Here is a 13,932-nt window from a genome sequence, read left to right as displayed (position 1 = left end):
CGCCACTATCTGCTCTCTTCAAAATGGCCATGAAGTTGAATCAAAACCTTTCTATAACACTCAACAAAAATATTAAACCTTTCATGAAGTTAGGGTTATTACAGGACGTCTGTATTAGACTGCATTAGTTTTACCTGAGTGTACATAATAATCCGACAACTGAGTGTAGTATGAAAGGCTGTTCTCCATGAACAAAAGATGTGAAACCTAGAAAGAAACGCTTCCAATGCTCTCTAGGGATTAATAACTCATTTATTAATGAATGCAAAATACTGCTGTGGTTCAACCACTGGTACAGAAATCAAACACACAAAGATAATGACCTCAAGAAAAACGACGCATTACTCAAGAGAACTTAAAAAAACATGATTTTATCTTTCAGAAATTGTAAGCCACACAGTGTAACAATAGTCTTTCATCCGTTGCTCCATTCTTCCTCTTGCTGCCTGTATGGCTCAACATTGTGATGGCTCAAAGGCGAACACAACAGAACATGTCTATTAAAAAAGAAATTGATGACATTTGATTTTAAAATGAGTGAGCTCGAAACATCATCAATGTCGTCTGGCATTACCTTTTCCTTTTGTGCCTTTCAAAATGATTTTCAAGGTCTGTATGTTTTGATTTTATGTGATAGCAGCCGGAGTCTTGTAGAACATTGTTAAGTTGTTTGTCAAAACTGCAGACCAATCAAAAAAATCATATTTGTCTGTTATGCACACAGTGGGATGTACGATAAACGATGTTCACAGCAAGGTTTTGATTACATTTTCGAGTATATATGTCTTCATTTTTAAATGAATCAGGTAAGTAATACTGCTCGATAGTGCATAACATTATTAAGCCAGAGGACTGTAGCGTCTCTTCACTGACTAGCTTTCTGGACTTGTCCTCATAACTGCAGTGCTGGAAATAACATGGTTAAAGGACTTTGTTTAACAAATCTCGTGAACTGTTTGGGGGCATCACTGCTATTATTAGCATTGCACTTGATTCATAATTCAATAAGATGTATCTTAGTGTCTTTCATTCTACTGCACTTTGTCTCAAAAGTGATTAGAATCAATATTCACGATTGTTGTGTGTCTCAAACATGCAGCATATAAGCAGAAGCTCTTCAAAGTTTAATTTGTGCATCTTGTATCAAAATCTATATTACATCCCTGTGAAACTAGCTTCCACTGAACGTTTTTTCATTTCTGAGCACGGGAAGAATACAGTGGACACTGTTTTTCGATAAGTGATGGACAACATCGATATAGATCATTGAACCACTGGTTTCTCATTGTCATTTAGTCTTTGCATCCTCAAGGACAGCAATCCTTTGTTTACCCTACAGTACATCCCCATCTGTGCAACTGTATGCAACATGGTAGATTAACAGCAAGTACAGTATATGCTAGTGGCTGTGTGTTGTTCCTTGCAATCCTTTTTCATTTGTACAATATATACTTTGCCTTCCCATACAATATCAATGATCACATTTACAGGAAATAATGGTGAACCAAGAGGCTGAGGACATCCTCTCATTTTTCTACCTCAGTGCTTTAGAATCTTCTCTTGACCACAAAAAGTCTCCTCAAGTCTGCTGCTCACTAATTTCTTATGCATGAGAGACTGACTGTGGATGTGTAATGCTCACTCTCAGGGCGAAACAAAGTTGAGCATTCAGTATTTATGCAGTTTGATGAAGAAACACTGTCAGCTACTTTCTGTGGATGACTTCCTGCTGCATCTGTTCTGCTCTGGTAAAGGGAGGGTGAATGTCAGTGGTCCGTTCCACTGCTTTGGATCCGGCAGAGATATCTTAACAACATTGGGATTGATTGCCAGGACATTTTGTGAAGACATTGTTGTTCCCCAGAGGATAAACCCTAATGACTTTGGCGATCTCCTGACTCTCCCTCTAGCGCCACCAGCAGATTGACTTTTTTGGTTCAGGGGAATGTCTCAACAACTAATGGATTGATTGCCATGAAATTTGCTACCAATTTTACCAAGTGTTAGCATGCTTACATGCTAAACTGAGATTGTGAACCTGGTAAATATTATCTGCTAAACACAGCATTGTCACAGCGAGCATGTTATCATGCTGATATTAGCATTAAGCCCTTGTCAACAATGTGCATAAGTACAGCCTTATAGAGCCAAACCTGTAATCATGTGGCATAGTTTACACACAATTTTTATTAATAGAAAGCAGATGGAAAAAATAGGGAATACATTTGTGCAAATATTAAGAATATTCAATTTCTCTCACTTTTCATCATTCAACAGATTATTTTTCACTTTGTACGATCTACCAACACTCTTCCTCCCAGCAGACACAATTTCAGATTTTTACGTGTCAGAATTATAAAAAGATATGGTTCCCTTAAAAAGTGCTTTATGAGTTATTAAGGCAGTAGCTTTGTGTTTAGCCCTGTATTAGCCTCAACTTCAGAACAGTATAAAGACATATTTACAATCAGCCCTTTTAGCATCTTTAAATTCTTCTTTTAAAAGTGACATAATCTCCTTTCCTCTTTACTCGTCCTCTTTCTGTCAGCACTTTGCTCTTATAAGAACATTTTGTGGTCAAAGGAAAAAGCTAAAAGCACCTAAGCAAATAGCCTTTTGCCCTTTTGCAACCGTTGCAATGTTTATGAGGCCGTGTTGCACTTCACCCAGAGTTTCCTGTCAATTAGTGAATCAGCAACATTGCTATTCACTGTACTTACACTGGGATATGGCTCAGACCTACAGGCCTCCTGCAAAAACAGTATCTTTATACTTTTAAATATAATCTGGTTTTGTTCCTGCAGTGTCTTGTTTTCAGGAATTTTAATGAAATAGTGACATTTTTTTTTTTTAAAGATAAGACAAATTCCTATTTGTTGAGAGCAAAGAGTGCCTTGGGAGCAAAGCTTCCTGTTCTTCGTCTCGTTGATATTATTATTTCTACTACTACCATTATTATTGTACATATTACTCCACACTCACTATCATATGATCCACCTGCTCCTCTGCTCCCACATGACTGCTGATGTCAGGCAGAGTCAAGGCTGGGAACCTGTAGACAAAATGGTGTGTCTGTCCAGCAGAGTGAGCGTGTGTGGGCTGTGTAGCCTAAGTGGGGAAGAAAGAAGAGGGGTGGGGAGGGGAGGGAAGGACAACCAGTTAAACAGATGATAAAAACAACAACAACAACACAGTATTTCCTATTATAGCCCTGGTGTGTGTGTGTGTTTTTTTTATTTTTTTTATAGCACATGTCTTTATGAAGTTCAGCAGCCATATGATAAATTAGCCTTTGTATTCACCGGGGTCCTCCCACCCCTCTGTCTTGTTCTCTAATCCGCCCACATGTATCGTCTGAGGGAAAAAAAAAAAAAATAGTGCAGAAGGTGACGCTTCCTCCAAAGGAATAGAGAGGCACAGAGAGGGAAAGGCAAAGAGAGAGGTGTCTACAGGCTGCATCTCCATTGAAACATTTGCAAAAGGGGGTGGGTGGGGGTGGGGGGAGAGACAGAGGAAGAGCTGAATGGTAGCTACACCCTGCGCCTGGAAGCGTAGAGACACTGTAACAAAGGCTGGCAATTATTCATTTTTTTTTGTTGGGGCAATAACAAAGAGGTGGGAGAGGGGACTCTGAAATCGAGGGAAATAGCAAAAAAAAAAAAAAAAAAAAAGAGAAAAAGAAGCCAGTTTTCAGGGGGGGACTTCTGCTCCATCTCATCCGAAAGACTCATCTCCCTTTACCATCCTCAGCATGACCATGAGTAACATCCGCCAATAACGGTGTCAAAACGAGATCTTCAGCAACAGACGCGCGCAATGCTGTTTTGATTTGTTATAATCGGGGAAGAGAAAACAAACAGATCATCTGAATGCCTGCGAAAAAAAAAACTGGATACTGTCTGAAATCATAGGAAAGAGCGACCTAACAAAGAAAACTACATTTTGATTGATCTTTAGCCTTGATGTGCGTGTTTCTGCACGCACTCGAAACGAACCTGAACCAAAAGCAAGTGAGTATTAACCGTGTCTGTGTATGTGTCTGTATCTCGGTGGCTTTATTGTTGCGTTTATCCGTCTATTAGCAGGGCATTTATTGGCCAGCTCTAAAAGAAAAAGAAAAAAAAAAGCGTCTAGCCTACATTCAACAAGTACCGTTATATCCACAATAATATCCACGATTTTTTTTTCTTCTTCTGTTGCTTGTTTGTGTTGTGATCAATATCCTGAGGAGTCAGAATGTGTGAAATATGTTCAATTTGGACTCATAAACCTCTTAACTGTGTTTTTAATTATTATTTCTGGCTGCTAAAAAACAAAGACAACTGTACTTTTTGATTAATCCACTGATATGAAGCTTTACATTTTTCATTTTATAAAAATTTTTTCATTACACAAATGGTGGGTGTTTCCCCATCTACACCTCTAGATCAGAGCAGTTTACTGCCTGTGAGGGAAATGTGTGTGTGTGTGTGTGTGTGTGTGTGTGTGTGTGTGTGTGTGTGTGTGTGTGTGTGTGTGTGTGTGTGTGTGCATTCCTCTTGGCATCATTGTGTGTCTGTCTACGTGAGCAACTGTTTCCATATGCATGGCTTTGTGCATTTGTCTGCATGTGTTTGATTTACTTGCATGTGCCTTTAGTGTTTGTTGTGTGTGTGTGTTGTGTGTGTGTGTGTGTGTGTGTGTGTGTGTGTGTGTGTGTGTGTGTGTGTGTGTGTGTATTTATGCAGCGTGGCAGCACTGTGGTAAGTGTCAAGGCCTGAAATGGAGGTTTGAGAAAAGGAACCATAGGAGGAGGGTGAGAGGGCTGACACACAAACACACACGTGAGAGAGGGAGAGGAGCAGAAGGTGCGAGGAAGAGATGAGCATCGGAGCAGAACCACAGGAAGGACATAGCATCACTGAGATCCAGGAAGTCTATGGGGGCAGTTTAATGTCTAGACGTGGTCTCTTCATCCCCTACAGCCCCCCCCCCCCTGCCACGACATCACCATTCCACTGCATTACACACAATGTCTGTAGTTTCACAACGCCTCTTCCTCCTTCACTTTCCAGCACATGCCTCGCTTTTTTTTTCTTCTGCCAACTGGCTCCAGCGTGCTCTTCCCCTGATGGGAACTCTCTTCTTCCATTTGCTCTCACTGCTTTTCTGCCCCCCCTCCTCCTCAATCCTGCATTATGAATCTACAGCTGACGCTATTTTTAGATCGAGGGTAACCCAGAAAATACCCTTTTGATTTTAGCAACAAAAAAAAAGAAAAGAAAAAGAAGCCTACCCTCCAGAGACAGTGGCACGCTGTCAGTGGATGGGATCGGTAGAGTAGTGATGGGGCTCGAAAAGGAGGGCGCTGCTGTTTAAGCAACGGGGGGAATGAATCTATTTTGAGGCTTTGATTGAATTACGCATCTGCCGTGTCCTGGGTTTGTGTCTGTGTTCTCTGACCCTTCCTCTCTCCTTGGCCACGATGGTTCCTCTCTCATCTCACGTCCTCACATCAGAGAACTGTCAACTACTTCCTTACCTGACCGAGCTGACTCTCCTTTTAAAAAACAACCTGTGTTTCAAATCCATGACCTTGAGACTCACCTCCAAGCTCACCTTTCATTCCTTCTCATCTCCTTTGTTCTCCTCCTCTTGTTTTATTTCTTCACATTCAAAGCTAACTTCTCTCCCTCCTGTTGGGAGTCTAATCCGTGACTTCCCTACCCCTCCTCTTTGTCTAATCGCTGGAGGGTTCACAGGTCAGGCTTAAGTGCAGTAATACTTCTTCCATTATCCCGTTTGTCTGTCCGGCCCTCTGAACCACATCATTGCGCTGCTGGATCATAATGGTCCTAATCATGTAGTAAGAGCATCATTAATTAGGAGCAGACAGGTTTAAATGACCTAAGAGACAGTTGGGAGGTGTTCAGGTGAAAGCTATTTGCTCTTGATGCAAATTCTCTAAGAACCAGATTTTAAAATACTGAGGAATAGCTCAGATTCATCCAGGTCCAAAAATATCTCTCCTTCCCGACATGACACCTTATCCCATTGCCCCAAAAAACCTCAACATGTGTCCTCCTGTGGGCAGAAAGGATTTAGTCATGGCCACTTGCTGGGCTTTCAGAGCTGTATCACAGGCTTTATTTCTGCTAGTCTATTCCTGAATCTGGCTTTATGTATTAATCATCCCCAGCCAGCTAAAAGGAGCAAACCAGGAGCACATGACTCTTTTTTTATCATAAGAAAGTGGCTGAAAAGGATCATAGCAAGAGCCTCTGGGGGGGGGTTTGGGGGTTATTGACCAGTATGCACAAGACATCCAATGGGTGTTAGTGCTGCAGTATGTCTGGATTGGTCAGCCCCTGGAGATTTCCACGCTGGTGTTGCGGAGAGAGGAGGTGCAATTTCCCTCCTGCTTGCTTAATTGATTGGCTATTTAATTCACGTTCAGGGAATTGGCCCCTGGTGAGCTTTGTTGTGATGAGAAATGGCTTGTTTCTTTTCTCCTCTGTGAACATCAGCTGTCTTTTTGATCCATCCATTCATGATAATCATCTCATTATCATTCTTATTCATTCATTCCACCTACCATCTCACCACTATCCCAACACTCGCACACATCTATCCGGCTTCTCCTCTCCTGTCAGAATCAGAGTTACACCATGAGGTGCATTGACAATTGGAGAGAGGGGAGAGGACACTGTGTGGTGTGACACTGCACTAAAAGGGGAGGTGACCGCAGTGCTTTCACCGCGCTGCAATGCCTCGCTTTCTCCTGTTGGGGTCTCCTCAACACTGGGGAGTGTGAGGGAGAGGAGAGGAGAGGAGAGGGAGATAAGGTAGAGAGATGAGGGGGAGAGGAATGAGGAAAGGAAGGAGGTGATATGGGGGAACAGCGTGAAGCCTTGTGGTTACATCCTTTGATGAGGTAGCGGGTGGGAAAAAAATGGCTGCGCACCAGAAGCACATACGTAATCCTTGCTGCCTCCTTTTTACAAGCACACACACACACACACACACACACACACACACACACACACACACACACACACACACACACACACACACACACACACACACACACACACACAAACAAACAAACAAACAAACAAACACATTCAGACATTACACACTTGCCTGCAAAGCCCTCCTTTCCCCCAGTGGTACATCTTCCCTACACTTGTTTTCCTTCCTCTCCTCTTCTCTCTTCATCAGTGTCTCCTTTCCTCTTATCATTATTGCACACCATTCCTACTACCCCCCCCCTCCCTCCCCCGACTCCTCCTACACCTTTACATCCATTCAGGTGCCATCCTGCGCCACTGCAAGGTCTTTTTTTGTCCTCTCTCTTTCTTCCCCCCACCTTTTTTTCTTCTCCCATTTCGTTTCCCCCAGATTGCTCATTTTCCTCTCTCCTCTACCTCACCTACTTCCCCCCTACTGCCTCTATCCTTTTCTCTCCTTAACTGTCCAACATCCCTTCTTCTTCCCCCCCCCATCTCATCTCCCTCTCCATATTTCCCATCCCCTCTACCCCTCTGTGATTGGTAAAGGTTTTAGCTTTTTCTGCCAACTGCTGGGTCTGTTCCGCATAGTCAGCACTCCTCCAAATTCCTCCCTTTCCTTCTTTTTCTGTCTCTCCCTCTCCCTCTCTCTAGCGTGCGCTCTCCTCCCCTCCCCCGGTTACTGCTGCTGGTACCTCACAGTCAATGCATCCTATAATCCCGAGCTCCCTCCCCCTCTTGCTGCAGTGTTTCTGCTAATATATATTAGCGTCAGTGCAGCCTTCGTGCACAAGTCGTGTGCACGCTGTTTCTCTCTCCCCACCTTGTTTTTCTCTATCTATCTACCCATCCACTGCAGAACTCCTCTCCTCTCCCTAAAGGTTCAGAATGAACGAGTCTTATTTCGCCCCTCAAAATGGTTTTCTTAGCCTGTTTTGTTGCAGCCAGGTGAGTGTGTGTATGTATGCGTCTCCCTCCCTCCCTCCCCTCCCCTCTCCTCTCCCACCCTCCTTCTCGCTATCTCTCCCCTCGTGTATTTGCAGTGGTGAGGCAGTAGTATCAGGGCGGCGCAGGACATGGTGGCCAAGGCAGGAAATGCTGCAGGAGAGAGAAAGAGAGCCGGTGGTGCAGATTGTTGCTCCCCTCTTCCTACTTCTCCCTCAGTTTTTAGCCTCTTCCACATTCTTCCTTCTTCCTTTCTGCATTCCTTATCATCTCTGTGCTTTTATCATCTCTACTAGATCTACACCCCCTGTTCAGCTTCTTTAGCTTCAGTCCCCCCCTCCATACCTCTTCTCTTCATGCCCCCCTCAACTCTCTGTTTTTTCTTTCCTACGCAATTGCACTGCTGTCAGTGATTGAGTGTCTAAGTGCTGAGGCGGGCTCTTAAAGGGATGTGCTCCCCCCATTTCCCCCCAACCCTGAAACTGCGGACATTTTCCTGAAACACAACTACAGAGCATTGAACTCACATGCCTTGAGCTCATCAAGATCCGTAATCAGATCAGTAGCTCATCACAGTTACTTTCACTCAAACTTCAAAGTTTAAAATCTTACACTTAAAAAGTAGTAGTTTAAACTAGTTCTGAGAACAGGTAGAAGAACCTAACAGCGCCCTATCCAAATGAACCTCTTATTTGTTTTTATTAAAGAATGCATAAGTATGTATTTAAAATCAATACGCTCTCCACACATGACTCAGAGGGAACATAAAAGGCCTCTAACCACAGTTACAGACTTGTGGCTGTCCGTGTATAAAATATTCAGCAGTTCACAAATAAGCCTTTGAAGTAGAAGTAAAAGGCGCAGGGGAGTTACACAGTGAAACTAGAAAAAAAAAAAATCATCCAATGGATAAAAGTTCCACAGTTAGATAATAGAAGTTGCTCCAGAAAGTTAAGTATCCCGTAAGAGGAGCGTTTGTCCCAGGGAGAGAGAGAGAGTGAGAGAGAGTGCCGCTGTCCATGGTGCTGAAATATCATCCATCCCACAGCACCAGCCGTCCCTGCAGGAAAGCCCCAGAGGAAGATTGTTTTACTCTCTGACTGCCTGACCTCATTTCCAAGTTGTTCAGTTGGAGATGATATTGCCTGTCATTTCTTTCTTATTAAATTAAAGTAGTCCTGATTTTGTAGTTTTTAGTTAAAAAAAAACCTCATGACTGCAGGATTATCTTTTGTCAAGCAAGCAGATTTGATGCTGCTGCAGAAGACACTGTAAATACTGCTGGATGTTTGAGATTAAGTAGACATTTTAGGCTTCAGTTTCTTGAGTTTTCTGCATTTACAATACACACATTTTTGTCAGCTGCGCACAGTACCAAATATTAGTGCTTTGATGTCTCCAAACTCATACCCATGCAATATAACCTTGGTCTTAGTAGATCTTACCTGAGTGATGTTAAGTCCAGGTGCTTCAAAAATTAAAAAAGATATATTTGCATCAACAAAAAAAAGAAAATCTGAAAAAACAAAGAAACTTAAAGGTAATAAAAGATCTGAAGAGAAAAGGAAGACAGCAAACTTTTCCTGAACAAAAAGTTGTTTCTTTAGATAAAAAGTGCAGTGAAATAAATCAAAACAAAAGTCTAAACACCAACATCAAGTAAGAAAGAAAGTGACTGCAGTGAAAGGACATGAAAGGAAGCAAAAGTCTGAGGGGAAGAGGAGGAAAGAGTTGACCCAAAGTGAAGGAAGAATGGGACAGGAGGATGAGTGAAGCGAAAAGGCAGAAAGATGCAGAGTAAAATGCAGTGAAGAAGGGGGGAGAAAGAGAAAAAGATAAGAATGAGAGAAGGGCTATGAGTGGGAATAGGACCGGGATGTGAGAGGAGGAAGAGGAGTAAAGAAATGAAGCCTTGATTCTCCTCCTTCAATGAAATGTGATTCCTTTATGCGGAATATGAGAGCGAGCGAGGAAGAGAAAGTGAGGGAGGAGAGAGAGAGAGAGAGAGAGAGAGAGGGAGAGAGTAGTAGGAGGGAGAGGGGGAGGGCCAGTGAGAGCTCCTAGGAGCGGAGAGGGGAGGAGGAGAGTGGTGCATTTCTTTGAATAGAGAAAAAGGTTAACAACATAGATGCTGCGCATGTAGGGGGCTTTCTTGCTGTGAATGTGTGTTGTTATTTTTTGAAGCGCCGTGAGCCCCCCAGGATGGAAACGCAACCCGCGGGCGAATAATTTGACCTCTCTGAGAGAGAGACAGAGGAAGAGAGAGAGATAGAGAGACAGAGAGAGAGAGAGAGAGAGAAAATAACTGTGGCTTTTTACTGCAGCAGAATTCATTCACTTTTATAGTGCACTCTCCTTTTCGATGCTCTCTCCCCCCCCACCCCACCCCCCCTTGCACTCTCTCTTCCACCCCCTTCCTCCATCAATAGGGGGAGAGACAATATAACACAAGCTGTTCCTTGAGTGTGCTGCATTCACTTTCTTTCCCTCCACATCTCCCCCTCTCTCTCTCACTCTCTCTTTTCGTCCACATCTTCAGGTCTTTGTCTGAGCCTGCCTGGCTTTCCTGATTGTCCTGCCTGTTCGATCCTTCCATTAAAAATCTGATTTATGGCCTCTTCCCCCCATCAACTTCCCTCTCTCTCACCCTCTACCTCTTCTCTATCTGCATGACTTTACACACACAGTGCAGTGCATGGGAGAAGTGGCAGAGAGAGCATCGACATAATTGTGCATCGCATGAATCTCAGTGCGGTTGGAGGGGGCTGCAGCAGTGTGTGTAGCACGCACATCGGCTGATTGAGGAGATCTAACATTAGTACGGACACCGCACTCTCGGGAGGCAATTAACAAACACACACACACACATGCTCATACTCACAAACACACTCACACACATACACACACGGTGCTGCGCCACCTTACGTCAGAGAGGCATTCTTGGGAAAAGGGGGAAAAGAAGCAGGGAGATGGATACCCCAGTTTTCCCCTCTTTTCTATCCATCTTTCTGTCACTGTTTTCTTCCTCACGCACATAGCAGGGTTGCTGGGGGGGGATTTGAATGAACACTGACATGAGCATTGAGCGTTACAGTGATGGCTGTGGAATAACAGTACAGCAGAGAGCATAAGGGATTGGACCCCAGCAGCCACATCACCATAGCTGAAGGCTCCTTCTCATCACTGTGGTGTCAACAACCAGCCTGTGGGGATGCTGACCCGTGAATGTGCTCACCCACCTGCTGTCATATGTTGCACTAATAAGCTGAAGGCATCTTTCTGCTCCTCCGGGATGCTGTGTTTTTGCCCCCCCCCCCTCATTTTCACAGCCCCCCCTCTCTCAGTCACTGCACCTGCACAAGGTCGTCTTGTGCCCTTCCATCAGCTGATTATCAAGTGAATAATTGCACATACAGCTGGCTTCACTGCGAGACTCTTATTTGTATTGCAATGTTGATAATCCACGTCTATTTCTCCCTTCTGCTAAAAACAAATTCTGCCCTTTTTCTCTCCCCGCAGACTCCTCAGACTCCTCCTCCCTCCTCCTCCTCCTCCTCCTCCTCCTCCTCCTCCTCCCTTCGGTTTCTCTCATCCTCTCCCTCCCCCCGGTCCTCTATGCTCAGTTCGGTGTGTGTATCCTCTTTTAAAGGGCGCAAGGGTGGGAACAAGTCGTCCAACAAAGCATGTTACAGCGCAGACATGACTTGTCCGTCGGAAAGCGAGAAAATCGTAATAAACTGCGGGGGGGTGCGGCATGAGACCTACCGGAGCACCCTAAAAACCTTACCAGGTACCCGCCTGTCGTGGCTCACCGAGCCGGACGCATTCAGCAACTTCGACTACGACCCCAAATTAGACGAGTTCTTCTTCGACCGCCACCCGTCGGTGTTTTCCTTCATCCTCAACTATTACCGCACCGGGAAGTTGCACTGTCCCAACGATGTGTGCGGTCCCCTGTTCGAAGAGGAGCTGGCTTTCTGGGGCATCGACGAGACGGACGTGGAGGCGTGTTGCTGGATGAATTACAGGCAGCACCGGGATGCGGAGGAGGCGCTGGACAGCTTTGAGAATCCAGAACCGGACGCACCGGACGACGAGCCGGCGCTGGGCGGTGCTGACGGGGACTTGAAAAGACTGTGCATGCAAGAGGACGCGAGGAAAGCAGGCTGGTGGAAAACCTGGCAGCCACGAATATGGGCTCTGTTTGAAGACCCGTACTCCTCCAAATACGCCCGGGTGAGTCCCGTCTCTCCTGGAGGGACCAACTTGTTTATGTGCTGTTGCATATTCTGCTCCATGATGTCTCACTGCCATGATGAGTCATGATAAGTTTTTTGAAACTTTGATTTTTTTTTGTTGTTGTTGTAATGTTCTGTCCACATTATCATTGAAACCAGTCCGTCATAATGAACTGCAGGCTGACTGTCGGTATGTGTGTCATCCCCGACAGGATAGCTTGCATTAAATGGCAGGATATAGACCTACTGGTATTGAATAATTAATGCTGATAGCAGAGGGGGGAAATGGAAAATATATATATATATTTGTAGATGGGTTGATACAACAACCAAAGGTTTTGTCACCTCCATGTCATATACTTGATATATTGCATGTTTCAGACCAGCTTGATTCACACTGAATGCCGTTTTATTCTTATCATAATTCCTATCGTCGTATCCTGCTACCTGTGAAGCTTTAATACATACCTGCCTCTGCGTCCTGCATCCAAACGCCTTCAATAGGTGACATTTGGCCGTTTACGATGCACATCAATGCGCCGTATTTCATGGTAGTCTTATTTATTGTAGCATCGCACTAGGAAACGCTCATACGACGCCGATGTGTCAGTGTTGAAGTGCATGTCTTTCCCCACATATGCCCTTGGTACTGCAACAGTCTGCTGTTTTTCTCTGTCCCAGTTGAATGCTGTTACGCACAACTCGCTCCTATTTTGGAATACCCTTTATTGTCTTCATGTAAATACTTCATGATGTATCTCTTAAAAGCAAACGTTTGATGGCATTTGATCATACAGGTGTCCGAGTAACAAGTACTCCTGACTGTGTTTTTGATCTGTGGTACATGAAAACAGTTGGAGTGGGCTTTTTTTTTTTTTTTTTTTCTCAGACCCTCCAGTTACAGACGGAACCAGCTGCTTGATCACAGCTGCTTTGATTTGTGTTTTAGTGATTTAGTTTGATCATCCCTGTCTTGCACCTTGTCTAGTACTATTTTGCTGTGATGAGGGTGTGTGTGGACCATTGGATAGTGTGGATGCATGTAGGTGCACCTGCAAAACCAGACGGTCAGCTGACACCTGCAGTGGCCGATTCATGCCATCGTGCTTAAAATAGTTTTTGAAAAAATATATCTTAAAACATAAATCATTGCACACTCAGCAATACAAACTGTATCTATAATCACTTATCAATACAATAGCTGCACACCCAAGCTCGTACTCTCTGTTCCCACACACACACACACACACACACACACACACACACACACACACACACACACACACACACACACACACACACACCAGGTATTGATCTGCATACCTGGATCCAGTTCCCTCCAAAGGAAGCTTAAAGTGTTGGGCTGTGACAGACAGACAGTCTGGTTCAGGCCACCTGATCCGCCTCTCCGGACTTGGGATCAGGCAGGAAGGGTTTCTCTAAGTGTCACTCTCATTCCAATCGGATTGATTTCTCACCATCCCATCCCTCTCTTCCCCTCCATGCAACTCATAGTGGGGTAGTTATTTGCCGAATGTCCAAGTGTTGCATGAGAGGGAGATAGCTTTAGGGTTTGGATTTTTAAATTACATCAACGTAATGACAAGAGCAAGGCAAAAAAAGAAGCTTGACATGTTTATGGAAACAGAAGTGGAATTGGTGCTGAATTCTAAATTCTTATTAACATGACATACCTTGGATTCAAGCTACTGTACCGGCTGCCTAGCTGCAAGAATGCTGTATATTATGTAATGATCAGT

The 13,932-nt window shown here is 44.2% G+C and overlaps 1 protein-coding gene across 5 annotated transcripts in view; it reads left to right on the top strand.

Annotated features, from left to right (window-relative positions):
• The first annotated feature begins 11,549 nt into the window (after positions 1 to 11,549).
• Positions 11,550 to 13,932, top strand: part of kcnc3b (potassium voltage-gated channel, Shaw-related subfamily, member 3b) — a 28,536-nt gene continuing 26,153 nt past the window's right edge. For all 5 annotated transcript variants that reach the window (XM_054599036.1, XM_054599033.1, XM_054599031.1 and 2 more), the window contains exon 1: positions 11,550 to 12,170. In XM_054599036.1, the coding sequence (XP_054455011.1) occupies positions 11,550 to 12,170 (621 nt within the window). The remainder of the gene's footprint in view (positions 12,171 to 13,932) is intronic.

This window comes from Anoplopoma fimbria, chromosome 5 (assembly GCF_027596085.1).
Source record: "Anoplopoma fimbria isolate UVic2021 breed Golden Eagle Sablefish chromosome 5, Afim_UVic_2022, whole genome shotgun sequence".
Taxonomy (NCBI): Eukaryota; Metazoa; Chordata; class Actinopteri; order Perciformes; family Anoplopomatidae; genus Anoplopoma; species Anoplopoma fimbria.
The sequence above is the reverse complement of the archived record's forward strand: the minus strand, read 5'-3'. Positions and strand labels throughout refer to the sequence as shown.